This window comes from Culex quinquefasciatus, chromosome 2 (genome assembly GCF_015732765.1).
Source record: "Culex quinquefasciatus strain JHB chromosome 2, VPISU_Cqui_1.0_pri_paternal, whole genome shotgun sequence".
In the NCBI taxonomy this organism is placed as follows: domain Eukaryota; kingdom Metazoa; phylum Arthropoda; class Insecta; order Diptera; family Culicidae; genus Culex; species Culex quinquefasciatus.
In genome coordinates, this window is record NC_051862.1 from 137,058,142 (window position 1) to 137,085,738 (window position 27,597).

At 37.0% G+C, this 27,597-nt stretch overlaps 1 protein-coding gene across 1 annotated transcript in view; it reads left to right on the plus strand.

Annotated features, from left to right (window-relative positions):
- Positions 1 to 24,149, plus strand: part of LOC6037870 (protein bunched, class 2/F/G isoform) — a 325,729-nt gene extending 301,580 nt beyond the window's left edge. Inside the window, exon 5 of the mRNA XM_038253006.1 lies at positions 21,790 to 24,149. Within this exon, the coding sequence (XP_038108934.1) occupies positions 21,790 to 22,131 (342 nt within the window). The 3' untranslated portion in view covers positions 22,132 to 24,149. The remainder of the gene's footprint in view (positions 1 to 21,789) is intronic.
- The last annotated feature ends 3,448 nt before the right edge of the window (positions 24,150 to 27,597 follow it).

Below are 27,597 nucleotides of genomic sequence, written 5' to 3' on the forward strand. Positions count from 1 at the left end.
CATACTTATGGGCTACATATTTCAGGGTGTTAAATCACATAAAATTTCATAACATAATGCAATATTTATTTTACACCCAGGCCTTTTACACGCAGCTGGATTACTACTTTTTTAGCTGTGTAGTCCAATATCGAATAAAATCTTTATTTATTTTTTTGTAGAAGAAAAGTCTGTTAAAAGGGCGAAACAAATTGAAGACTATTGCGTTAGGAAATCTTGACACTATACATTGTATCATTTTTGATAATTTAATTCAGCAATTCCAGGATCGTGGTGTAGGGGTAAGCGTGGTTGCCTCTCACCCAGTCGGCTTGGGTTCGATTCCAGACGGTCCCGGTGGCATTTTTCGAGACGAGATTTGTCTGACCACGCCTTTCGTCGGACGTGGAAGTAAATGTTGGCCCCGGTCTAACCTATAGGGTTAGTTCGTTAGCTCAATCCAGGTGCAGGAGTCGACTCCCTGGTTCCTGTCTCGGTGGAGTCGCTGGTAGGCAGTTGGACTAACAATCCAAAGGTCGTTAGTTCGAATCCAGGGGTGGATGGAAGCTTAGGTGTAAAAAGAGGTTTGCAATTGCCTCAATAATCAAGCCTTCGAACATCTAGTTTCGACTAGGAATCTCGCAATCGAGAACGCCAAGGCAATGCTGTAGAGCGAATAATTTTATTTTATTTTTTTGGTAAATGTAAGGACAACATTATTTTCCTCTTTTAACACTGCTTGATTTTTTCATGCTTAGAGGGTTAAAAAGACATTGTAAATATACGACTGGCAAGATTATAAATCATTTGACGGTATTGCCTTTAAAAAAATACTACATTTCAGAGAATATGTAAGAAATTTGTGCTTACTGATGTAATGTAATTTAGGTTTTTTGGATCTAGATTTGGACTCAAAAGACTTTTACAGAAGTTTCGATTGATCAAGTCTAATATTTTTCGTAACGATAAGGTCAGAAATTTTCCTTAAAAATTGTCTAAGAATCTTTAAAGATTGGACATCTGATTACTGATCTCTCTAATACAAATATTATCAAAATTTTAAATTCAAGATCGACAAAATATTAAATTGAATCATTTTTAGAAATGATCAGAAACTCCGTTAATCAAGATACCGATTTTTTAAATTTTAGATGCCATTATTGTATGTACGCTGTCGAATTTGTTTAGAAACTTGTATCGACAAATCAATTATGAAAAAAGGCTTCTCAGGTCCCAGAAGGCCCCCACAGAGTATAATTACTGAAACAGAAAAAAAGTATTATAACTTTAGTGACAAGATAGTACGACTGCAACGACAAGAAACCTTTTTTGCGGTAACCGGCAAAACAGGAGAAAGTGGAAAATCGGACGAATCGAAAGCCAAAGTTGCCAAGCTAGTCCAATCAACTGACTGGGTTAGGGCTACCAAGGGTGAACGAACAACCGTGCTGTGACCATAAAAAGGGATTCCGCAGACGACTTTAAAATTCTTCAGATGTGTCGTTTGATCACTGCTGCGCGTAAAAGGTATGAATTATTAAACGCAGAGACATACGGCACACCTGATGTCACTGACCTTGCCGGGCGGATTTCACCGCACCAAGTTATGTTGAAGTGAAAATTTTCCGTTGACCCGATCAAGTCGTTATGGTTTCCCTCAACATTCTGCACCCCATATAGGTAGCGGTCAAAGTCACGTAGACAGGTCGGCACCGCCGAGCAATAGTTTTACGAAAGTAACAAAACAACAAACAAACTGACTTACAGCACTCGAACAATCCTCGACCTCTTCCCGAGTCGTCCCTTTGGAATCATGCCACATGCAGGTGATTACGAGCCGGTGTGTGCCCTGTTTGTCTGTTCTATCAAGCCCGAGACGAAAGTAAACATGGACGGAGCTCTTATCAGCCCTCGCAACACTTCTTTGTTTTTTCCTCCCCTTAATTGCCACAATCAACATTTGCTTTAATATACATGCTGTGGCCACCAAACAAACAACAACCCAAACCAGTTTGTGAGGCCTCCGCCGCTGATAAGAGGAGTGTGGATGAGGAGTTGATCCGCCTTATTAAAAGTCCGATTCTCGAGCTCATCACGTTCCGGTCCCAAAAAAAAAACAGAGCAAATCAGGTTCTAGTCCGCGAGTGACAGAAACGGGTTATGTAAATATCAAAATCCGAGATTTGATGAGCGTTGGGTTTTGGAGGTCGCGCGAACTCAAGGATGACGTCGTATCAGAAATAGCTGCTGCGGGAGGTATTCTCTATAAAAAAAACAGTCTACTCTTCGTTTTGGTGATATTGCTCGGCTAATCAACCATATGTCGAGATAAGCAGAAGTGACTGTTAGCTCAAATCGTTATTATTGTTATTATGTGTGCTGTCGCTGTTTTGCCCGTGACACGTGACACGCTCGAATCCGGTTGGTCGTGGTATCGCATAACAATATACTAGTACACTGGCTTTCCGTACGGTGCTGATGATGATGATGGAGTACCGATGTGGTCATATTGCCGCCGGTGCTGAAGGTTCTACTTGCTGCGAGTGGGAACTGGAACTGCTGGAGGATACTAATCAGCTGGTTTTTGGGTTTGTTTTTTTTTCGGGTGATTTAGATGGATCATGTTACCAGCACGATTGAGTGTAATGTTGGATCTGGTTCGGGCTAGTTGAAAAATAGAAAATGATATTTTTGCAATTCGTAAAACTCCTTACTTTTTCTGTCATTCTCGAACGACGAAACGGCCGTACCGAAAATAACAGAATCGAATAGTAACCCGTTTCAAAATAAATGCTACAAAGTTTTACTTTTCAGCACTGAAATGGGTGCTGAAAAGTTGAACTTTTGAGCACTTGTTTAGAAAAGTAATACTTTTCAACATTTTTTGATTTAAATGATTTATTGACTAAATGCATGGACATTTGACCTATAATTCTATTCAAAGGGTGTGAATCGGAATTGCAAAAAATGTTGTATGGAACTCGTTGCAAAACTTGATTTTTTCAGCTCTCGTCGTATTTATCCAACTCGGTAAACCTCGTTGGATAAATGTATGACTCGTGCAGAAATAATCCTTTTTTTGCAACTTGTTGCATAAACTACTGTTTACCTCATTTGAAGAAACATAAAATGAAAAAAGTGGTCAATTCTTTTGTTTATAGAAAAAATAAGCATCAAATTTATAACCCCATTCTTTTTCTTTCAGGTATGCCATTTCAATGAATTCATCGGTGTTTCGTTAAGTATCCTGTATTAAACCATATTTAAACTAGTTATCATTTATATAATTGAGCAATATGATTCGTGTAAATTTAAACCCATTTAAAATCATTTTCAAATATCTGGTTTTAGACCATCCACAAACCCCGTGGACTCAAAACGTGTAATCTCAAAACGTGTTGTAAGATTTAAAATGCGCCTAAATTTTAAAAACCTTGGAAACAACTTTGTCGAAGATTGTGAAGTGATTCAACCATTCTCAACGTTTTGCAGAATGTATTAAAATCGTAACAGCCGAGCACACTCTGTTAAAAGTTTTCTTGAGCTTTGTAATCCAGCTGAGTAATTCTCTGAGATTTCAATCATTCGATTTTTTTTATTTTTTAATCCTGCTGACACTTTTTTGATGCCTTTGTTATGCCCAAAGAAGCCATTTTGCATCATTAGTTTGTTCATACACTTTTCCATACAAATTTGGAGCTGTCCATACAACAATGATTTTTGAAATTCAAAACTCTGTATCTTTTGAAGGAATTTTTTGATCGATTTGGTGTCTTTGACAAAGTTGTAGGTATGGATATGGACTACACTGAAAAAAATGATACACGGTAAAAAAATGTGGTGATTTTTAATTTCACTTTTTGTCACTAAAACTTGATTTGCAAAAAACACTATTTTTAATTTTTTTCATTTTCTGATATGTTTTAGGGGACATCAAATGCCAACTTTTCAAAAGGACCAAACATTCAATATAACGCCCTTTTGAAATGTAAGTCTTGCTTTAAAATTTTTGAAAATATTTTTCTTGACACTTATCAACATTTCACTTAAGTATTTTTTGATTGCAAATTCTATTTTACATCGAAAAATGAAGTTGAAAAATTTGTGCGACCAGTACTCGACTTTTTGAAAAAATCGGTAATGATGCAAAAATTCATAACTGGGTCAAAGATTTTTGTCCATTCTGGAAAATTCTGAAAAGTTGGCATTTGATGTCCCCTAAAACATAATAGAAAATGAAAACAATTAAAAATAGTGTTTTTTGCAAATCAAGTTTTAGTGACAAAAAGTGAAATTAAAAATCACCAAAAAAAAATTAACCTTGCATAATTTTTTTCAGTGTAGTCCATATCCATACCTACTACTTTACCCAAGACACCAAATCGATCAAAATATTTCTTCAAAAGATACAGATTTTGGAATTTTCATACATCATTTTTGTATGGACAGCTACAAAATTTGTATGGAAATTTATATGGACAAACTAATGATGCAAAATGGCATCTGTGGGCATGCCGAAGGCACCAAAACTGTTTCAGCCGGATTAAAAAATACAAAAATTAAAATTAAAAAAAAATAGACCTTTGCTCAGCTGTCATAAGTACCGTATTTCAGCAAGGTACCATCCATAAACCACGTGGACACCTTACGGGAGGGGGGAGTCAGCGATTGTTCAGAGATCGATCCATACAAAAAAGATTTGTTTTGTATGAAAATTTTCCACGAGGGGGTGAAGGGGGGGGGAGGTCTATGATTTCAAAAAAGTGTCCACATGGTTTATGGATGGTCCCCAATTAAATCAATTAAAATTAATTCCAATAAATCCTGAATATTTCATAAAGATTTTGTATTATAAAAAATAGTGACAGACGATTTCAGATTGAAATTTTGCCATGTGCAAAGGAAACTGAGTAGTTCTCTACGATTTCTCTACCAGGGATTTCCTGATCAATTTGGTGTCTTCGGCAAAGTGTCTTTTAATCACTAAAAGTTGAAATCCTAATAGAAAAAACTAGGTGACGCTTACCCCTACACCACGGGTCCCGGCTAAAAGTTAAATTCCTAAAATACGTATTTTTTAATTTTCGCTAGACATCTTTTGAGCCATAGTCCGCGATACAGTCATCCCACATATTCGGAACACCCACAAATTCGGAAAACTTTTATGATAATTTGTGAATAACAGGCCAAAAGTAGCTTTTCTGTCGACCTTACTATTTTTAGAACCTTCATTTGGACATTATCTTGCTATTTCACTAGTAAAAGTAGTACTTTTTGAACAAAAACTTCATTCCAAGACTATTTTGCCCAGAGCAGCAAAACACTGCCTCCAAATGGCCTGTTTAATAATTGTGGAATGTTATTGTGCCTCCCACAATTGTGGAACACCTGAATTTAACTGATATTTTCACAAAGAAAGTTATCAAACCATGTATAAAACATCACTTAGCTTGAGTTTCATTGGTTTCAGTGTGTGAAGTCATTATTTAGTAATAAATATGTACTCCTGGAGAGATCCAAAGTTTGTTTACATTCGTAAGAAAAAGTGTTCCGAATTTGTGGATTTCAAGGGTAAAAGTAATTCTTAAAAAACTTCATGAAAAAGTTAAAATTTGCAGATGTTCGATACAGCATTCGAAAGATCGCAAGAAAAGCTTTCAAATGAAGGTAAAAGCGAATCATCAAATTCAATTATCGATTTGCTATGATTTTTTGAACATTGGCCGATCTGGAAACGGTTCCGAATATGTGGGATGACTGTACTGTAAAAATTACTTTAGGAGATGTGATGTTCTGAAAAAATCGTACTTTAAAATATGTTTAAATCTTGGTCAAAATAATTATTAAAAACCATGTTTGAAAGCAACATTGAATTTACAATTAAAAAGTACTTTATATTTTTGATTTTTGATGAAATGTACCGTTTTCAAGTTATTGCTTAGTTTCTGAGATACAGCCTCATAAAGAATTCGAAGCGATGAAAATGCTTTTTTTTTTCTTGTTGAGTGTCACCTGATAAGCATGTAATATTTTTAAAACTTTTGGTACGATTTTCAATGTTAACCAATTTAACTTTTGCGAAATTTTCAAAAACTTTATGGTACTCTAAGATTTTGCAAATCGCCTTTTTCGTTGTTTTTATATTCTTAATCTTATATTAAATCGTGTTTTGTGAACCCATTTTTGTCAAATTTGAGTGTTCAAATGGATGGAAAATTCAAAATCACTCTTTATTAGTTTCTGCTCGAAAACTAAAAATAAGAAAACGAAAAAAATATTTTATTCTTGATTTGATTATTCCTAGTGTGCCTAGGCCTTCAGATAATTGAGTCTGGACTGTATGCAATAATAAACAGTATAGCAAGCAAAAAAAAACAATTGACTTATAACATAAACGGATGTTCTTACATACTTCATGAGTTATCGACGTTATATAGTGCTTTACTTTTAACATAATTTTAAATATGTTCGTTTTGTTATTTAAAAAAAATCTTTTTTTTTTTCGCTAACTAATGACTTTTAAAATAGATTTAACAAAGATCATGAAATTTATTATTCATTCGTCAAATTCAAATCAAATTAATAAAATTAATCAAATTAACTACAGTTTCATCTGATGTGTTAAGCTGTAACAAAAATAAGTTTAAAAAAATACAAATTGTTAAATTTGCACTGCCACGGAAGCTGTCCAGAATTAACTTCTCCTTCTAATCAAATTATAACCTTTACATCAAAAGCCCACACATCAGCTCACCCCGCGAAACTGAAAGCATTATTTAGCGCCAATTCTGCGCAATTCTCACCTGAGCTCCCACATCCATCATGCGCTGCAGACCCCACGCAGTAAAACAAAAACTGAAAACACGAAATGTAAACAATGATTGCTACATTTACATTAAACTTCAGAAGCTGGGTTGTGCGAAACTACAAATCGACACTTCCAGAAGGAGAATAGAAGCAGTAGCGGATTTTTTTTGCTTGCCATTTTTTTGTTGCGAATTAGCACCGGGGTGGCCACTGGCCGGTTTCAAGGTAAACAAATACACCGCTGTGGCAGTCAGTGGCCACGAAAAAAACGTAATTTGAGTTAGTCATCTAGGAGAACTTATAAGTCTTTCTGACATTCGACTTGTACTCAATGTTACATGGAGTTAATTTTGAGTTGACTTGAAATTAATTTAGAAATTTACTTTGGGGTTTACTTACTGCTGAAGTTAAATTTAAATTGAAATTAATTTTGAAATTGACTTAAGATTTATTACAGTTGAATTGATATCAACTTGTAGCTAACTCAAAGTTAACTTAAAGGTTGTTGAACATTTTTGCGAACAAATTGATAATTACTCACGTTCTTCCGATTTCTGATAGCACCCCACCAAGCTGACGAAAAAAAAGAGACACCTTTCAAATCTGACTCAACAAGTGCGTGATAAGGTCGTCGTCGAACGCGTCTTCAAATTAACACATCCATCTTGGGCGCAACCGCGACGAGCCGTTATCGTGGCGAACACTCACGTTGATTTAAATTGATAAAGCACGTTATTTGAACAAGATAGAGGGGCTTCGTTGTTTGCTTTGGCGATTTTGAACAATCAGTTGAATATCGCGCGATCCCCCTGACTGGGGTGTCGCCAAAATTAGGCACCTTTCTGTTTTTTTGAGTCACGAAGTTCAAAGTCAAAATTGTCTGCCATTTTTCACTTGTAAAAAATAAAAGAAGAAAAGATATATTGCACCATCAAAATAATGAACCGTTTGGCGCTAGATTCGTGAAACCTTCGCATGACTGACGTTAATTTATTATTTATTTCCCACACTCTCCTCGGGGGGCCTGTCAAATAGTTGTTGCGGACACGGACTAAACACAACAAACCCACACGCTCAATTTGAGGAAGCAAATGGATAGTGAAATTATTGAGTTTTCCACCTGGGCGAGCGTCGCACTTTCGCCCTCGAATAGTAGAACATGAAATTTCACTTAAAATCAACCTATTTTCGTGATGAAGTTATGTAATCGATTTTTTCCAGTGTTTTTTGTGCTCGCTCAGTCGATCCAAAGTGTGCAACTACTTGAAATTAATTTATTTTCAATACAGAACTAAGGGAGCATTTCCTTCGACTCAAGAATTCCACTCGTCTGAGAGCGCATGTACTAAAGGCATGCTATAAATATCGACGACACATACAAACTGCAAATATATTCGCCGCCTTGAAGGGTGGGGGAGTGGATGGGCACAGCGAGTGTGATTGCAGAAATTGTTTGCCATAATCAAACATTTGCATTTTGTGTAAACCAGATCGCTTGCTTGCCGCGATAAGAAGACGACGTGGCATGTCTCGTTGAAGTGCACACCCCGGCACGGACAAACTCCGTGTGATGTGTACACTTTATTATTGGAGACTGTTATGGATACACGTTTTGCATACTGATTTACCAAATAATTTGACATTGATTTATCATGAGTGTTATTCGTAGCAAAAGTAATTGTTTTTTTTTAGACTATTTGAACATTCAAAAAATCACTTGTTTTGAGTCGGTGGCATTCTCAACAGTCTATTTCCATAAAATTGTCCGCCATCTTTAAAAATCAGTTTGCTTTGAAGCGTTTTTTCTTTCAAAAAATAAACTTCTTTAATAAGCCTGACTCAGAATTAAAAAAAAAACTGAACAAAAATATCCATAGTAAACTTATGGAAGACAATAGCTAAAGGACCATTTAAAAAACTGTAGATATGTGCAATTACCCAGTCAAATCAATCCGAATTCTGTAACGGAATCTATTTAGAATCGTACACAAATTTCGTTTCAAACGCAACAACCGGTTCGAACACGGAACCGGTTGTTGCGTTTGAAACGGAATTTGTATACGATTCTAATTAGATTCCGTTTCAGAATTCGGATTGAGTTAACTAGGTAGTGCTACGATCGGGTCTGGAATTTCCTAAAAAGTGTTTACATAGATTAATGGATGACCGATTTGCGTGTTCATAAAGTGGAGTGAAATAAAAACTGTTCTGGATTTGCTTACCGCTTTGGATTTTTGAAATTCAAAATAATGGTAAAAAGAAGTTGAGAAAAATGCAGTCATTTTTTTGTCCAATTTTGTTATTTAATCCCTAAGTAGCAGAACCATTGCAATCTATATTGGGTCGTTTTTTGGGGTCCTTTATCATAATAGTAGTTTATGCAACAAGTTGCAAAAAGAAGATTTTTTCAGCACAAGATGTACATTTATCCAACGAGGTTTACTGAATTTCATGTCAAACATTCATGTGTTTGGTAAATTCGCCGTTCAAAACAAAAAAAAAATATTGAAAAATGTAACTTTTCGATACTAGTGTTGAAAAGTAGAACTTTTCAGCACTGGTATTGAAAGGTAATAATTTTCCATTCAGTTATTTTTGGTAGGGAAAAGTAGACTGTTTCGTTTCTCCAGAAAACCAGGAAAAGTTGACAGTTTCACAGCGGAATTGCAAAAATTATAATATTAAACTGAATCAATTCAATAGTTACAAAGTACAAACAGTATATTTTTTTTTAATTAGACGGTTTCCACGCGAAATTGACCAAAAAATACGATTTGAACCGGATAATTTCCAATTTTAATAAAACTTGCTGGATCGTTTTTTCCATTACCATTACCATTCCATTTTTGCCATTACCATTCCAAAGAGCGGACAAATTCCTAATTTTCTTCTATAGACACCAAGTTGGAGCGAAAACGTTTTTAAGTGTTTTTTTTTAACAAAAACCTTTTTCAGGTTTTTTTGATTTTTTTCCAAAAACCTAAATTACATGTTTTATGACAAATTTTATTACAAATCTAATTTTTAAACATGAAATAAAGTTCTGCTTGTTGTACCAGTTTTAAATACATATAAAAGGAACGAAATAATTACTAAAGATAACCAAAAAAAGTGCACTTAAAATAACATTTCCTGAACCACTTTTATTATGGAAAAATGTTTATCTCACTCGTCGGTGTTGTTAATACCTACAACATAGTTTTTTCCTATTTTTTTGGCTCATTAGGGTGGTTCCCGTTGCGTCAGGGTGGTTCAAAGATGACAATTTGGAGTATTTTTTTAATAATCATTTTTTTCCTTGAAAGCTTAATTAGTCACTTTTCTTTTACAACCCGGATAACTATAGTTGGTTGAACCAATGTCAAGTAATGGAAAAAAAATGGGAAAAACTATGTTGCAGGTATCAACAACACTGACGAGTGAGATAAACATTTTCCCATAATAAATGTGTTTCAGGAAATGTTATTTTTTGGTTATCTTTAGTAATTATTTCGTTCATTTTATATGTATTTAAAACTGGTACATCAAGAAAAAACTCAAAAACAGGGAAGCAGAACTTTATTTCATGTTTAAAAAATTGTTATAAAACATGTAATTTAGGTTTTTGGAAAAAATAATCAAAAAAACCTGAAAAAGTTTTTTATTAAACCACTCGAAAACGCTTTCGCTCCAACTTGAAGAAAAGTAGGAAATTGTCCGCTCTTTCGAATGGTAATGGCAAAAATGGAATCAAAGGGTGTATTCAGTCTGATTTTCGGAGAAAATTTAATTTTTGGCTGTTTTTTGATCGAACTGAAAATATTCCATTGAAAAGAGCGCACGATTTCCGTTAAAACACACTTTCGATCGATTTTTTTGATATGATATGATTTTTCCAACTTAAACGTAATTACAAATAATTTAAAACTAAAAAAGTTCCTCAAATTCCAATGCCATTGCGAATTACTAAACTGAGTGCACAGGAGTTGTTGATTTGAGTAGGACAAACGATCCAAATCGGAAATGTTCCGCAAAATAAATCAACAAACTACTTTAAAGTACACGTTACTCCATTTTCATTCTGTTTTCATATTTATTGGCATTTCTTGAACGATTCATTATTAAAATTAAAGAAATGGCAAGATAGTTTAGTTTATGACTCTAAACTGTGTGTGTTTTTTTCACTACATTTAGAGGTGGTGATCAGTTGTGCAGGGTTTAATTGAAAATGTTCCATCAATGTACAAAAAATGTACAGACAAAACTTGTATAAAATAAATTTTATCCGCGAAATATAAAAAAAAACTATTAAAAATACTCTAAAGTTCCATGCTCATAATAGTTGATGCAACAAATTGCAAAAAGATGATTTTTTTAGCAAGAGTCTTGGCAATGAACTTTTTTTTGCAATTCCAAAAACCACACTTTCGATTTGATTTCTCCGTTTGTATGATATTTTCCGTCAAGATACAAGTACTGAAAATTTTAAATTTTCAGCATTCAAATGGATGCTGAAAAGTACTGTTCAGCCGTTTCGTCATTCAAGAGTGACAGTATAAGTTAGTAATTTCACAATGGAAATGCAAAAAGAAAAAAACGCCGTAATACTTGATTTGACAAATTTATGCACGAAGCGGAAAAAGATGCGGTTTTGAAAGGATCTATCAGAAAAAATATTTATATACGCACGAGAAAAATAGATTTTTAGAGAGTTGAGATAAAAAAGAGGTAATTTTTCTCCTAGACCTCTCTAAAAGGCAAAATCGCATGTTTAGCAGTAAAAAAATCGTGTGCAATTTTAAACTTACGAGTAAAAACCAGAATATTAGTTCTAGCTTAAAAGAATAGATAAAAAAAATCATAAATATCTTCTTTATAAGCAATTCAACCGATTTCTTGGAACACTAGAAAATCCACCTTCCAACTGTAATGGCATTCTCAGAAGCTAAAAAATGCCAAGCGAAAAAACAAACTGCATTTTCCCCTGACCTAGGAAAAACCCCACACGATTGCAGTTTTCCGAATGACATCACCACGCTCACTTTGGCGCACTTGCCACCCTCATCGTCAAACATAACAACCGTGTCTAATTTCCCCTTCAATTCGAAATCATTAATCAATCACCACGCGTCTCCACCGATGGAGTCCCGCAATACTCCTCCTTCTCCGCCACACTCCATAAAAGGCAATGTTTACCTTTTTTTCGCGTTTTGCTGTGTTTTTGTCTGCTCCTCTCGCACCCCGTCATCACACGCAAAACCAAAACACCGGACTCGTGCGGAAGATGATGTTCCGATGGAAATTCCCATGCTCTGCTGACTCCGGACCATGTTACGTTCCCCGCTGTGACGGCACCCCAAAAGCAGTTCTAGAAAGAATTCCCTCTCGGTTGATTGCAACTGAGAGAGCGAGAGCGAGTGAGAATTCGCTCGCGATTCTCGCGTTCTGCCGGAGCGAATCGGACCTCGTGACGTCATAACGACCAAACGTCATCGACGAGAGATGTCGCGCGCGCTCTCCCTCTCACGATTTTGAGTTGCTCCCGATGAAACTGGCTTGAAGGTGTGAGAGGGTGTGTGTCATTTTTGCTTTTATTTTGATACGGCTCTGTGGAATAATAAGAGCAAAGCAAATAAAACACGATAACCAGTGTGCGATCACGAGTGTTGGTCGTGGCATGATGGCAGAACGACGAGCTCTGTGAGAGAATCATCCAGCACAGAGAGAGCGAGAGCGAGCTGCTCTCGCTCGCGAGATGATTTTCCTCCCAGTTTCATAAAACCAAGTCCCTCCGGGAGCAGACACTCAGTCGCCGCTCACAAGTCTAGCAGTTCATAGCAAATAGCTGAAATTAAATTGAACGTCGAGCAAGGAAGGATAATTGCACCGAGTGTGACAAGATTCTTGCAACTGTTACTGTGATTGACGCACACGCAAAACCTGATTATCAAGAGTAACGCAAAGTACAAATCGTTTTAATTTGAAGATAAAAAATCTGAAGCTACCTGATTGAGTGGGAAACGCCCCACCAAGAAATCGTCGAAAAGAGAAGAAAATTTTCCAATTTTTAAGTGAAGAAAAGTTTCTACCCCACTGCCGACGGTGAAAAGTGAAAATTTCTCGTTCGAGGAAGTTATCGCCCAGCCAAAAGTCCTTGAGATTTTGAACGAGAGGAAAATTACAGTCGAATCGTTTTTGTGAAGAGTTTCGAGATAAGATAACCCAGCTTGGAACAATAACTTGGACTGTGTTTTTTTGTCGAGTGGAGCGCACGCTTATCGACACATCTGGAGAACTTGGGATCGTGAAGTGAAAAACAACCCTCCCTGCAAACCGGTTTCAAGTGGTTTCGATCGCGTGACATCGACAAATCGATAAGGAAGGTGTTTTTTTTGTGTGGAGTGAAAAAAAAACCAACAAGAACTAGACAAAATTTGGGCAGTACCCCGAATTAAGGCAGAAGAAATGGAAACCCTTGCACTGCAGCAACCTCGGGATCACTTGCACGGTGGTGGAGTTGGAGGTGGAGCGGTCCATCAGCCGGAGAACTGGCTGTACGAAATCAAGCAGAAGAGCCCGGACCACAGCACCACCAACACGTGCTACGTGATGGTGCAGAATGTAAGAGTGAGTACAAGAAAATGTACTGGAAGAAGGAGGTGTTTGGAGGAGGAGACGCAGGGTTGTCGATAGTATTGATTTTCTTTTCGGGGGAAAATTCTGGTATTTGCTGGACAGCAGCTGGCGAGATTTCGATTTTGAAACATGGGAGCGAAACTGTTATGAAAAATGGTCAAGTTTATCTTAACAATGAAACTTTTTGAATAAAATTTCAAACTTTTTGAAGAAAAAATCATCTATATCTAAAAATCTAATTTATTTCTTTTGAAATGCTATTTATCATGATTTCTTACTACTTTTATCATTTTTTAAACAAAAGTTTTGTCTTGAAAAAAATTGCGAAGAAAATTAACAATCAAATTATGTAACAAAGGATCTAATCCAATAAAATAAATTCATTTTTTTTAATGCTAACTATCCTGATTTTTCATTACTTTTAATTTTTTAAATGTTTTTTCTTATTGAAAAAAAAGTTGCAGATATATTTAACTTTCCAATCTCTTGATATTTTTTTTTTAAATATATGGTTTTCTTTACTTCACAGAATCACAAAAAAATACATATAATATCGAATGAGTGTTGAGACATTGTTTTTTCGTGCCATTTGATCTCTACAGTGTTTTTTTTTTTTTTTTTGAGTGGGTCTTATGAACATATGAAAAACTATAGTTTATGAGACCTTTTAAAAAAACTCTAGATTTCTTTTTTTCTCTTAGCACGATATGATGATTTTTTCTATAACATTTTTCAACTGGAAGTTTGAGTCAGCTGAGGACAAAAAAACAATGTGAACGAACCAATTTTGCTGAAAATTAATCAAGAGCCCGAAATATGTGCGCTGCATTATTTTAGGTTCTGATATATTTGAAAACATTCAGTATTTTTACCTATTTTTTTTAAACTTGTCAATACTGCTATCATGAATTTGGGTTTAAACCTTCAACATTGACTAAAACTATGGAAGCAAAAATACTTAAAGGGTTTTGCTAATATTTTTCAATGTTTTTGTCACCCCAGCCCCTCCTCCTTCAAAATTAACCCGAAAATAAGGGGCAAAAAATCAAAATACTTTTAAAATTTAAATAATGCAATCAACAAAAAACAATTTTTAAAACATGCATTTCCCTGCGTTAACATATTTAAGCCGTTGCAAATATTTTCCAATGTTTTAGTCACCCATATCGGTCATAAAAATCAGGGGTAAATTATTTTTCAAAAAGCTTTAAAATTTTAATGGAAATAGAAGTCTTATCAACTGAAAACTATTTTGAATGCATTTTCCTGCGTATAAAATCATATTTAGCATGTCAGGAATCGATCGAAAATTTGTGTGTGTTTGTTCGTTTGTAAAATTCCGTTGTACAGTATCGCAAACAGTTTTTTTCGACTTTGTCCAGAGTCGAAGAAAATAAACTTCAAAAAATATTTGCAGCGGCCTTAGGTTCGATTGAAAATATATTGAGTATTAGTTTACTTTAAATGAACAATACTGCAGAGTGTTTTTTATGACAAAATATTTTCTTCAAAGCTTAGATTTTTTTAAACAAATTATTGCAAACCAACTGTACTTAAGTACAATTAATTTTTTAAGCATTTTTTTCCTTGAAATAATTTCTTTAATTTTTTTTTGATTTCTTTAGCTTTGGAAAAAACTATATTAATGAAGCCTAAAGGTGAGAATTTCGCTGTATTAATGTTGAATTTTACATCAATTTATGTTGAAAAGGTTAAATTTTACTTCGCAAATCATCATTAATTTTCTCAAGTTTTCATGAAAATTCGTTCTTGACCTTACGAGTAAAATCAACAATATTCTGAAAATTTTTGAATTCATTTTTATAGTTTGGATGGATTGCAATTTGATCATTAAATTTGTATTCTCCATGATTGTCAAAGTTTATCATTAAATTGTATTTTTCAGACCGATTAAGATTGACTTCTGCAAACATATTTGAGCTTGGATTTCTTTTGTTTTGAAAAAAAGTCTCTCAGTGCTGCCCAAACACAGCTGTTTTCTTGTTCAGACATTCCCAAAAAAAATATCAATACAGGTGTTTACGAAATATATCAAAATATTGTTTCGAATCCAGCCTGTTGGGAAATCCGTCCCTCAAAACCACAATATTTATCCGCAGATGCCGTCAACCTTCAAAAACAGCTTTCCGAGTCAAAAGGGCGCCGTCCGGCAGAACAAAGTCTACCTGTTTGTGGTGTGTGACATTTCTCGCCGATAATTCACGCCGCGTTCAAAAGTCACCAACGTGCGTATCAGGCTGCGATTAATATTAATGTGACACTCGTGTTACAAAGACTCGCGAGTGAGTCACCGTCGCTCATCGATATGTGCGAGCTCAAGTTCTACAAAGAACGAATCAACTCCGCAAGTGAATGGGGAAGCAATTAAAGGTGGCGTTTTAGTGGCTGGCGTGACATTTTTCGCTGATGATGGCTAGTTTTGCCACGCAAAATGGGTCAAAATCGACAATACAAAAACACCAAACAAACCACTTGGCACTGACTGTCACCTCTGATGTCATAACTTGCAAATGTGCAGAAGAGTGGTGCGAAATTGCGTCGCGATATTTGAATTGATTTGTGAGCGAGGTTTTGTTGTGAGATCATGTTTGAGCAGTGCAAGAACGTCATATTTGCTATTGTGGGGAAGGTGACTAAATTTGTACCAAATAAAAAAGCTCATGTTTGAACAAGACGCTCGAATAATTCGCACGGCGATGACGGCATAAATTGGGTGCGTTATTAATATAAAAATGGACTTCTTATCAGTTGTTGTTCGCACACTTGCGACTCGGAGGGGAGTACTATTTCTGCTGACTGTTCTGATGAGTCATGCTATGCTGTCTGGACGAGGCTTATGCAAGTATTACAGGACATTGCTGACTCAATTGCGGTGATTTAAGGGGAGAAAATGTGGTGCGAACGAATATTCTTAAACCATGTGATGTGACCTCAATTTGAACACACGCGGAACTTTAACGTAAACGCCAGGTTCTTTACGATCCTGTCCACCTTTTCTTACTGAGGTAGCGCCAAGCTATCTAAATCGGCTTAACGACTTTCCAAGTCGCTTTAAAATCCCATTAATTCCAATCACTTCACCGCGCTCATTTCCTCGTAGAATCCCACTCTCCGGACCAAAGTTGCAGAAATGATAACCGCGATCGCGCTATTAATATCTCAACTCATTTGTTTACCCAGCTCTCTTTGAATGGCACTACGCGTGGACCACTTCTTGAAGTAGACTAAAGGGAGCTGCCCATAAATTGAACGCATTTCAATTAATAAATATCCCAACGCGGCGTCGTTCCGTCAGCCCCGTCAGATTCCCGTAGGTTGTGAAATCTTGCCTGCGCGAGAGAGAAACATTCGAAGTTGGCGCTTTTTAAAAATATCCTCAACGGCTACCGATCGTCAGTTTGTGTGTGTTTCTGCCGCCGCCTCTGTGCGGTTGATAAGTTCTGCCAAATCGGTTCTTTGTGGCAGTGAACGTTTTGTTTTGATTGTTCGCCCCACCCGAATGGCGCGGCGGTCAAAGGCACTTCTTTCCTTTGGTTTTGATCAAATTGAATTTGACGAAAAAAAGGTTTAAAAAAAACTCGTTTGTCACGAGATTTGAACTCACTTCCGTAAAATTGCTAGCGTTGGGCGTGCGCCCTTACCATCTCGTATATTTGTAACATTTCAAGAACATGCGCCAAAGCGTCACTACCCACGGTTTTAGGTAGTTTCCTTGCAAAACGCGTTTGTGGTGACGTTTTCAGCTGACAAGCTGAGGGTTAGACTACAGCCAATTCACGTCACAATTTCAATTTCTGACAACGCGTGGCCACACACCTACAGAGTGGCAAAAAAGACAACGTTTCTGTTCCGCACAAATCCGACACGATGACGGTGAGCTGCGCACCGGTTGCATCAGATGACGTACATTCTTGGCGCGCTAGTTCAGCGCGCCAGGTGAACGTGCGCGCTCGACTTGAGTCAGCTGTGCTGGGGCGGTGTCGGAACAAAGAGTTTGATCTTGGCAATTAGCAGGACCGTGATACGCGCGTAAAGGACCACTTATCGATTGGTAATTGTAGGAAGCACTTAGTTAGCGCTGATTGCTGAGTAGCGTGGCTCACGGATATATGAAAAAGACAAAAGTGTTCAATTTCGAACGCCTCGACCGAAATTTTGTAGCATTATAACCGCAGAAGCTAGCCTGAAATTTTGAGCGCATTTTGTTAATGTTTAGTTGTTCCACTCTTAATCTGAAGTTATAAAGAAATTTCAATAAATTTAATTTATTTATTTTCAACTTGTTAACTCTTCTTCGAGAAAGTTTTCCTATGCCGTATGATTTTTTTCAGAATAGAGGTTTTTTATAGGTTTTGATCCGGGGAACAACTTTGTAGAACATCGCAAAGCGCTAGGAATTAATCCCGGAAAGATACAGACAAATTTTTAGAGAACGTTGAATTTTGTTTCCGTACTCCAAAAAATATCCTGTATCTTTTCGGGATCAATTACTAGCGCTTTGCGATGTTCTACAAAGTTGTTCCCTGGATCAAAAACTATAAGAAACTATAAGAATAGGAAATTTTGATTGGGTTTTGGGAAACTTTCTCTATGAAGAGGTTAAAAGTGAAAATTTCCCATAGTAAATTTTTAGAAGTTCCATACTAACTTCAGGTCAATGGTGGAAGTACTAAACCTTAACCAAATACGCTCAAAATTTCAGGTTATGTTCTGGGGCCATATTGCTACAAAATTCCGGTCGAGGCGTTCGAAATTGAACACTTTTGTCTTTTTCATATATCCGTGAGCCACGCTATTGCTGAGCAACGATCGCGCTTAGGTTCCTTTCACCTTAAGATTAACAGCGAAAGATCACTTCCTCAAACCATAACCCAAAAAAAAAAACAAGATGTTCGACATTTGAAATTCTTAAGTTTCACCGACTCGCAACGATTTACGCCAGCTCGGCTCGGTCAGCTGTCGCACCTCGCGGGGAAGAGAACCGTCTGGAAGTGTCCCAAATATTAAATCTTGGTCAGCCGAACCGAGCGTGACGGTTTATTGGCCATTTCTGCCATTTTGGTGAGCAATCAGGTGCAGCTGTTGGTTCGTTAGCAACAACGGATATTTTTGGGATTCGAGAGGGACTCTTTTCTAGGGCAATTACTTTATGATAGAAGAATTCTTTGAATTTTCTCTTTTTTTTTCAACAATTTATTATAGTCTTATTTTCAAAAGAAAAAAAAAAGAAAATTAATGTTAACTTCACACAAAATCTCGAGTTTATAAAATATTAAAAAGCCTCATTTGATTAAAAAAATGCCTAAACGGTGCACATCAACCAGAACTAAAAAAAATCTTCGATTCACATTTATTGAAAATCAAGTTCGTTTCCAAGGATACTTATTACACCAGAAAAAAAGCAGCTTCTTAATTTTTTTTTACTTTCAATTTTTAAAGGGCACAAATGGATCAAAATAAACATTTTTATGCATGTTTCTATTGTGAAATTGTCTCAAGAACACGAATATGATAAAATTATCATCAGAAAATGGGATCTAAGAGGTCCCCCGAGCAAAAATTTACAACCAAAAAATTCACTAAAAGTAAAAGTGTCTAATTAATATGTTATACTGCCTTACCCAAAGCGTTCTCAGTCTCAGATGGTAGTCCCAGATGTCCCCTACATGCTGCAGGTCCAACTGAGTTGATAACTGGATGGAACACTTTTTTATTTGAGTTGGAAAATTATGCTATTTTTTCATTAAAATGCCAATAACGCCCTTCTTCTCCCTGCATTTTGTTGCATTTTTAAGCTCTTTCAGATGCATTTTGAATTTTGAAAATAAATTTAATTTTGCCTAAGTTATAGCCTTTTTAAGATTTTTGACGTTTATGAACCTTTAAACTTTGTGTCCCGATTTGCCCCACTTCTCGTTGACCTAGAGTGCACATATTTTGGCCAGATGCTACACAGAAAAAAATATGTGAATTTACTCGACACGGAAAAAATTAATCACATGTAAACTCAGTTGATGTAAACTTGAGGTTCGACGTAAACGGTTGAATCACACGTAAAATCATGTTTTTACGTATAATTTGTTGCAAATTTACATCAAATTGCATTTAAATTTACATGTTAAATGACGTGCAAAAGTGTTACATCATAAATGATGTAACATTCGGAAATATTTTTTTGTGTGTAGTTTTATATGTACAAACAACCCCTGAAAATTTCAGGCAGATTGGTGAGGTCCAAACGACGTCCCATACAAAGAGGTATGCTCTGTTTGTGGACTCGCTCTTAAAAACATTCACATCAAAAAAACTTATAATTCAGCTTTTAGAAAAAGACCTGAGTGTAAACAAAATTTAGCATTATTTTATGAACTTATATGTAATATTACACCCAGAAATATGTAACCTATCAGTATGGGAAACCTACTTGACCGAAATGTAGTTTATCCTTCCCACTCTTCATTGGTTTGATAGCCGAGTTGGCTAAAGCGCCAGTACCTCCTGTGAGTACTGGGTTTGAATCCCGTCGGGTTCAACTATGTTTTTATTTTTAAGAGACTTTTCTCAAAATGGTGATTTGCATGCTTTTGCATGCGATTTTACCATCGGATTTTTGCTGTGTTATACACAGTATAAAAACATGCTACACAGAAAAAAAAATAAATCTAAATGTTACATCATTAATGATGTAACACTTTTGCACGGTATTAATCATTTAAATTTAAATGCGATTTGTTGTAAATTTGCAACAAATCATACGTAAAAACTTGATTTTACGTGTCATACAGACGATTACACTGAATCTTAAGTTTACATCAACCGAGTTTACATGTGATTCATAATTTCCGTGTCGAGTAAATTTACATTTTGTTCTGTGTAATATTACATCTGGGAATGGATACGTTTTTTATATCATAAAAAATATGTAATTTTACCACTAAATATGTGCATATTCACCATTACAGTGTTTTTAAACCGAAGTAATATTGAATCATAAAGGAGGCCTTCAAATATTACACCCTCCAAATTCACCTGTATTTGAAGCAATTTTAAAAGGCTTCTGTTCGAAAACTTGAAATACAATTTGCACTGGCATTAACAAAAAAATGACATAACTTAACAAAGCTAGAGAAATTGTAATTCACCCTTTTCGGAACCGTAAACCGGACATTAGATAAGTCGTATAATCATAGGATACGACGATCTTCGTAATGCTACCTCAGGGCCGAATATCACAACTTCATGTAATCAGTCAGCCAATTTCAGATAATTTTCGAGTTGGAGTATATTAGGGTTATTGGTTACAAGGTCGCCATCCTGATCATCTTCATGCTTATCTGGTACAGTTGGCTGATTTCAGTTTCAATTTCTGTTAGTTTTTTTTTTAGCAGATTTCAACCAACCACATTTCTGCCTCGCCAAATAAACATTTCAAAACGTTTTATCGAGGCCAGGAGGGTCGCCTAATGAATGTTTTTCCCTCTCGATCGCGCGAAATTTTCGCTTTCCGGCCTCCCCAGTCCAAACACGTGGCGCAGAGATTCAAACTAGCCGAGATTGAAAAGTGGAAAACTTTCCGTCCCAATCTCTCTGGGTGGTGGCTTGGGCACTATTTTTAGACTGATTGAGTCGCTGCTCATGGCCGCCGCCTGGCGGTCGTTTAAAGAAGCATAAAAATCAATTTAGATCAATCAGTGAATGGGTTTGGTCGCGCGCGCGAGAGAGTTTCGAACTCTGCGGCGTTATCGGGACGATAAGAAACCGTTTGGTTGATTTGTGTTTATTGAATTTTGTATTGTTAGAGGAGCCCGCAGTGACGCGGGTGATGAGTTTTGGATTAAACTCAATTGATTACGAAGATAACCGGCAAAAAACACGAGACCTTTCTGGGTTGATTTGTTGCAAGTCATCTTCCGGAAATATTGCAATGTTCGAAGATTAGAAGGAGGAGATGCAGAAGATTCAACGGCGTCACGTGCCAAAGTCACTGAACTCGACACTTAGAACATATATTGTACATTCTTCTTCAATTGAATTTCAAAATTTCGATGTCGTGCCATACAAGCAACAATGTCATGAAACTAAGCTGATTTTCGTCATGAAATTAACCGTCCTTTCTCTCTGATAATATTAAAAGTATCAATAGGAGTCGCTAAGTTTGTAATCTCATCGACGTGCCCTCCAAGCAACAATGCTGTGATGTGGTCCTGATTCTGAGCACAAATTAAAAAAAAATCTGCTATTGTCAACTAATTAGAAGAAGCATTCTACGTTTTTCTCAAATTGAATTTTGATATTTTGTCGACGTACCCTCCAAGCAACAATGTCATGACTAAACTAACCATCTTTTCCCCTCTCCTCTCCTTCCAGGATCTCGTCAAGTCGCACCTGATGTTCGCCGTCCGCGAGGAGGTCGAAGTGCTCAAGGAGAAAATCTCCGAGCTGATGGACCGCATCAACCAGCTCGAGTACGAGAACAACATCCTCAAGCAGAACGCCTCGCAGGAAACGCTCTCCCAGCTGACCCCGTCCGGAACGCCGAGCGCCGCGCAGAGTGCCCAGACCACGGCGGGAGCGGCCGCCGCGTCCGTAGCGGCAGCCCTCACACCGCTGGCCAAAAGCCAGGCGGCAGCGGCAGCTTCAGCGAGCTCGGCGGCGGCCGCGGCAGGCACCCCCACGGTCAACCCCAACGCGAACGGTTCCGTGTCCTAGATGCTCCGGGAGTTGTTGCGTCGCCACCAGCACCAGCAGCAGCAGCCATGATACACCGTTAAGAAGCCTCACTAGGAGCTGCTACTCCTCGCCGCCGGCGGCGCCACCAGCAGCAGCAGCAAACTGACGACGGCACACGTGCCCAAAAGCGTTCCGCAATCCGGAACCGTCTCCGGAGAGGACACTAGAACGACGACGACGAGGAGCACCAGAACCCCGCGCGGCCGCCGTGCCGAAGCACTCTGAAAAGCCAAACTCTAGTAGCAATGCCCACACTATTAAGCGGAAAATAACCAGTATCAAATTAGGCACCAGCGCGGAACAAGAAGATGAAGCAAAACAGAAGAATATTCGCATAGAATTACTACTACTACTTGGCAAAAGGTAAGACGCTTCATTCATTCTCAAACAAATTCCTAATAAGCTAGAAATTTTAGAGAGACACACCCACAAACAAACACATACAGACACACACATTGATACGCAAAGCGCATGTGGAAATATATCCAGAGATTGGTGTTACAGAAAGTAAATATTTGATGGGAAAGCCAAAAACCTTTAAAAAAAATTAACGCACGTTACTGTTTTTCTTTTCGAGCGCGTGCGCTGGCCAAACTAGAGCCGATGTATCAAATACAGCAAAACAGTCAAACTAATCCTCGTACAGCCCAATTATCACTGCGCTGGCAAGGGCGGAGAGATGGGGAGATGGCGCTGCCAGCGCGCGCGCCTCAAACGCTAAACAGAACTGAGATATATCGTAAAGAAAATGTGATTAAATCCGCTGTCGTTTTTATTAAGATTTATTTTGTGGTACATTTTGTGTTTCGAAAATTTCGGCCTTTGCGGACGACCCCCTCAAGAAGTCGTTTGTCAAAAAAGTTTTTTTTTCTCACTCGCGCGCCCGTTTAGTTAGAACCGAGAGGACAAAACAGTAACCCAAAATGTGATTCTATTTGTACATATTAGCATCTAAGAAGCGCCCCGCGCGAGGATTGCTTGAGGATCGTGAGTTTGTGAGCGATGAAAAAAAAAACCCGTTGTGGTGTATGTGAAAGTGTGACATGAAACGATTCTTGCTGAGTGATGATCATTGACGAGTACCAAGAGTTGTACATATTCTAGTAGAATGATTGAGCTTGAAAAAGAGAGCGTTGGACGAATAGCCGACCAAGTTCAAGTTTGAAACTCGATGAAGCTTGAACTGTGGACGGCCCCCCAAAAAATATGATAGAACAAACTATTAAAAAGAGAGTAGTATAGCAAAGTGCTAACGAAAGAGCGATGGTTAAAACAATCAGGGAATGAAACCTATTAGTTGTTTGAATTTGATCTGATGGAACTAATGATGAGCGTGCACGTGTGCGTGTGAATGCGACTACAAGAGAATAAATCTAAACCGTTGCGAAGAACCGCGTTTGCGTTTTATACCGAAAGTGAGATTGCGAGTGAATGAGAGTGTGCAGATTACGCGTGAGTCGCCTAGATCGTCAAGGGAGGAACTGTTGATAGGCTGTAAGAACACTTTTTTTGTTTACTTTTCGTAGGATCTTTGTTCAAATACCTTTTTTTCAATTTTCCTAGTTGAAATGCAATTATTTAGTCACGCCTATTTATTATTTTGTATATCGGATAACCAAAAACCTTGAAGAGCAAAAAATAAGAAACCAAGCGTCAAACATAACACACAGACAGCATTGAGCATAAAAAGGTGACGCTTAAAAAAGCAGTACTAAAAAGTACTGAAACTGTCGGAAAAAAAAAAACAAATAAAACAAGATAAAATCAAATCATGTGACGAAAGAGAGTCGAAAAAACGAAAGTGAAAGATTCAATAAACATGTAGCGTAGAATAACAAAACAAAAAAACAAAATGATAATCGATACCCGCGATAAGGGGCAAGAAAGAATGATGCGCGAAAAGAAAGAGTATGATATAAGTGAGAGAGGAATACGCGAAGCAGAAAGAAGAGAAACTGTTAATAAAATAGTCACTATGAAATAATATGATTAAAAAACATCTGGCTGCATTATTTTGAAACGTTGAAAGAAATTCCCTGACTGTTTACCGATCTCCTGGAAATAGTTGTCTTTGTCGTGATCGTTAAGTCCTGTCTTGTGATCCTTATCCAGAACTAAGGAAGGTGGGGCAAGACGACCATATGGAGCAAGAGGAACAATCGCTTGTACGACCGTTGTGATATTTCCAATATGAGGAATTATTACTAGTAATGCAATTCGTTAATTCATCTACAACTCAGCTGCCAAAAATTTCGTAAACGCCCCACATGACACTGGATTTATTGATTTATGCTCAAAAAACTGTTTTCTTAAACATTTGGGAATGTTAAGGCTAAAATTTACTTCTTAATTTATTTTATCAAAATGCGATTTTTCTTGGATGAATAGCATGTTTACAAATGGCTTGCACCTAATATAAATAACCGAGCCGAACCAGCGTTTATGACTGAAAGGCTCCTTAATAAAGACAACTAACTAACTAATATAAATGACACTGACCTACAAAATTTTTCAAAAATTACTGCGCAGGGTCAACTCGAAGGGAAGCATGAAGTTTCAAAAATATTTAGACACGGCCGAATGGTTTTTCTCCAAACTTGGGTGAAGAATTAGGCCGGTTCTTCGCTGTTGCATACAAGCGAAAATTACATTGCAGTTATTTAAATAAAAATACATTTAAAATTTTGAAATATGTTTGGGCACGATTACCGAAATCTTTCCCGAACTCTCATAAGAACATGAATGAGCATAATTCATGGAGCAGAAATTAAGGTCTATTGTTTTGCCTACAAATCGATACCTCTGTGCTCTCTTGTACTAAGCTTGCTGGGATTAATATCTAGTTAGAGGCATCGAAATGTACAAAATTTAATGAGCATTGCACAGTGGTTACTTCGGACACTTCCAATACATCAAAATTTTCACAAGAGTCTGGCCTACACGCCTCGTGTGTCAAAATAAATCGCAAAAATGGCTTATGTGCCCTCAAATTGTCCTGAATGCATTTAAATAGTCATCAAACATAAAATAAATTAAAATGCTCGGAAATCTATGACCGTAAACATTCGGACGAATGATTCACCCGACATTTTGTAGTGGAATAGTCATACTAAAGCCTATTGTATGGGTTTTTGCCCAAATTTGCCCGAGGCTTTGAATACCGAGCTCGTAAACGAGCTAAATTATCACGAAATCTTGCTATAACTCATCACATATAGCTCATATCAATTTGGCGTCTTCGACAAAGTTTGTTTTGATATTACTGACAACTCTTCTGAAAATTGTACTGCCATTCTACGCATAATTGTCCCATGTCATTTTCGGTCGATTCTGATTTTTAGGTTTAGTTTGACGTTTACTTTTCGAAAAACACATAAAATTTAGTACGTTGTTAGGAAACTCATCAAAAACAACACAGGCAGTGTAATTGTCTAAAATCAAAGTTCAACATAGTTTTAGTCAAAAATCTGTTTTTTGGCAGGGATTTATGAAAAAGGTTCCAAAACTGGTATTCAACGCAAAGATAGAGCTTTGGCGTCTTGGACAAAGTTTGTGGAAATTTTCAGCCCTACAACTTTGCCCAAGACACCAAAGCTCTATCTCTTAACTGTCAAAAGTTAGAAATTCCATAGCCTGCTGTGATGAGTATTTTGAAAAACAAATTTCACCAAAAGTAGGCCATGACAACGCTGAACAAAGTTGTTAAACATGCCAAAGTACGAAGATGCTTACTTTTTGCTCTAATCAATTAAGTTCGTCAAAACAGTCTTTTGAACCACTGTGGCATTGATTTAACAAATTTTCTGCTCTCAGTGATCAGTTTCTGGTTGATTTGATATCTTCAGCAAATTTGTAGGTGAAAATATAAAAAGAGGGAATGCGTTACGAGATTATTGAATGATCCCAATTGATACACAATTGTTTTAAACATAAATATTGGTCATTTTAACATTTAAAATCGCACCAATACTTGCTGAGCTATCGTCAGTTCAAAATGAAGGCACATGGAAAACACTCAGAAAGCTAATTTCTGGTTTGTTTCAATTTTAAGCAATGCTATCTGAGTAACTTTTTGTTGCTTGATATGGGTTTAAAACGCTTTTTAGAAACTGTAGTCACTTCAGAGGGATGGTGTGCCAACATTAGATGCTTGATTGAAATACATGCCGTTTATTTTATTTGATTATTTAGCTTAATCAATGCTAAAGCTCGTGCATTATGGTAGTGCGGTGCCTGTGTGGACGCGCAGTCCTGTTTTTTCGTGTTATTTTCCGTCTCTTTTGTGTCGCTGTTCGAGTGCATGGGGTGATTGGTCATTATAATTAAATAATGGCATCAGTAGTGCGGTGCCTGTGTGAACGCGCAGTCCTGTTTTTTTTTCATGTTATTTTTCGTCTCTTTTGTGTCGCTGTTCGGGTGGGGGACGCGAAGTCGTGATTATGCAGGTTAATTTTTCTGTGTGCTTTTGTGTCGCTGTTCGTTTGGGGTGAGTGATTGTGGTAATCGAATAATAGCATGACGTACTGAATTATTTGTGTCTTGAGCGTAATTTTCGTTGAGTAATTGGTGTTTTTTGTGATTGTTTTTGGTGATCTTAATTAATTGTTTTGTGATTTTCAAAGCCCTTCCTATATCATCGTTGATCAGAAGGCACGGCGTCGGGTAAATTGTGTATAGTTTTTTGAATAAGGTTTTATTTTTTATGGTGAAAAAGCCATTTCTATATAATGATCGAAAGACGCACTGACATTTTGGATTAATTAATAGTGGAGTGACATAATTGTGTGTTAACCAAAAAGACCTTCCCATAGCATCGTTGCTCGGAAGGCTCGCCGACGGGTCTGTTATGAAAGTCCTCCCCATAGCATCGTAGCTCGGGAGGCATCGAAAAGCCAATACCTTATCCTACTAACCAAAAAAAAAAATAATCACGTGATGCTTGAAGGAGATGCTGTGGATTCAACGGTCTCAAGCGGTATCAACAAGTATATAGCGAAAAACTATGTGCTTGATGAGTCTGCAACTTCAACTATCGGACTAACATTCCTCCCTTTCGTTGAACTGCAGGCTTCTTGGGAGGGCGCCGGTATTGACTAATAAAGTAGGGATCTTCAGAGGTTAAACAGTGAACGGTTGGCTCCCACTGATCATTTTTGATTCATTGTTTAACTTCAGCTGATCTGTCAATAACGGAGTAGCAGCTCATTGGCAGTCAACCATGCTCATGCTCATGCTCATGCTCATGCTCATGCTCATGCTAAAGCTCGTGCATTATGATATGAGAACCGTCCATTTCGCCAAACAATGTCAAAGGCAAAGGCGTTTAGGTAAATTAATTAATGTTTATTTTTATTTGTTAAATTCAAACATTTTACTTAAAATTGGAAACCGATTTGATGAACTTCGTAAACTGTTCTCTATATTTGTTCGAAAAAGATAGGCGCC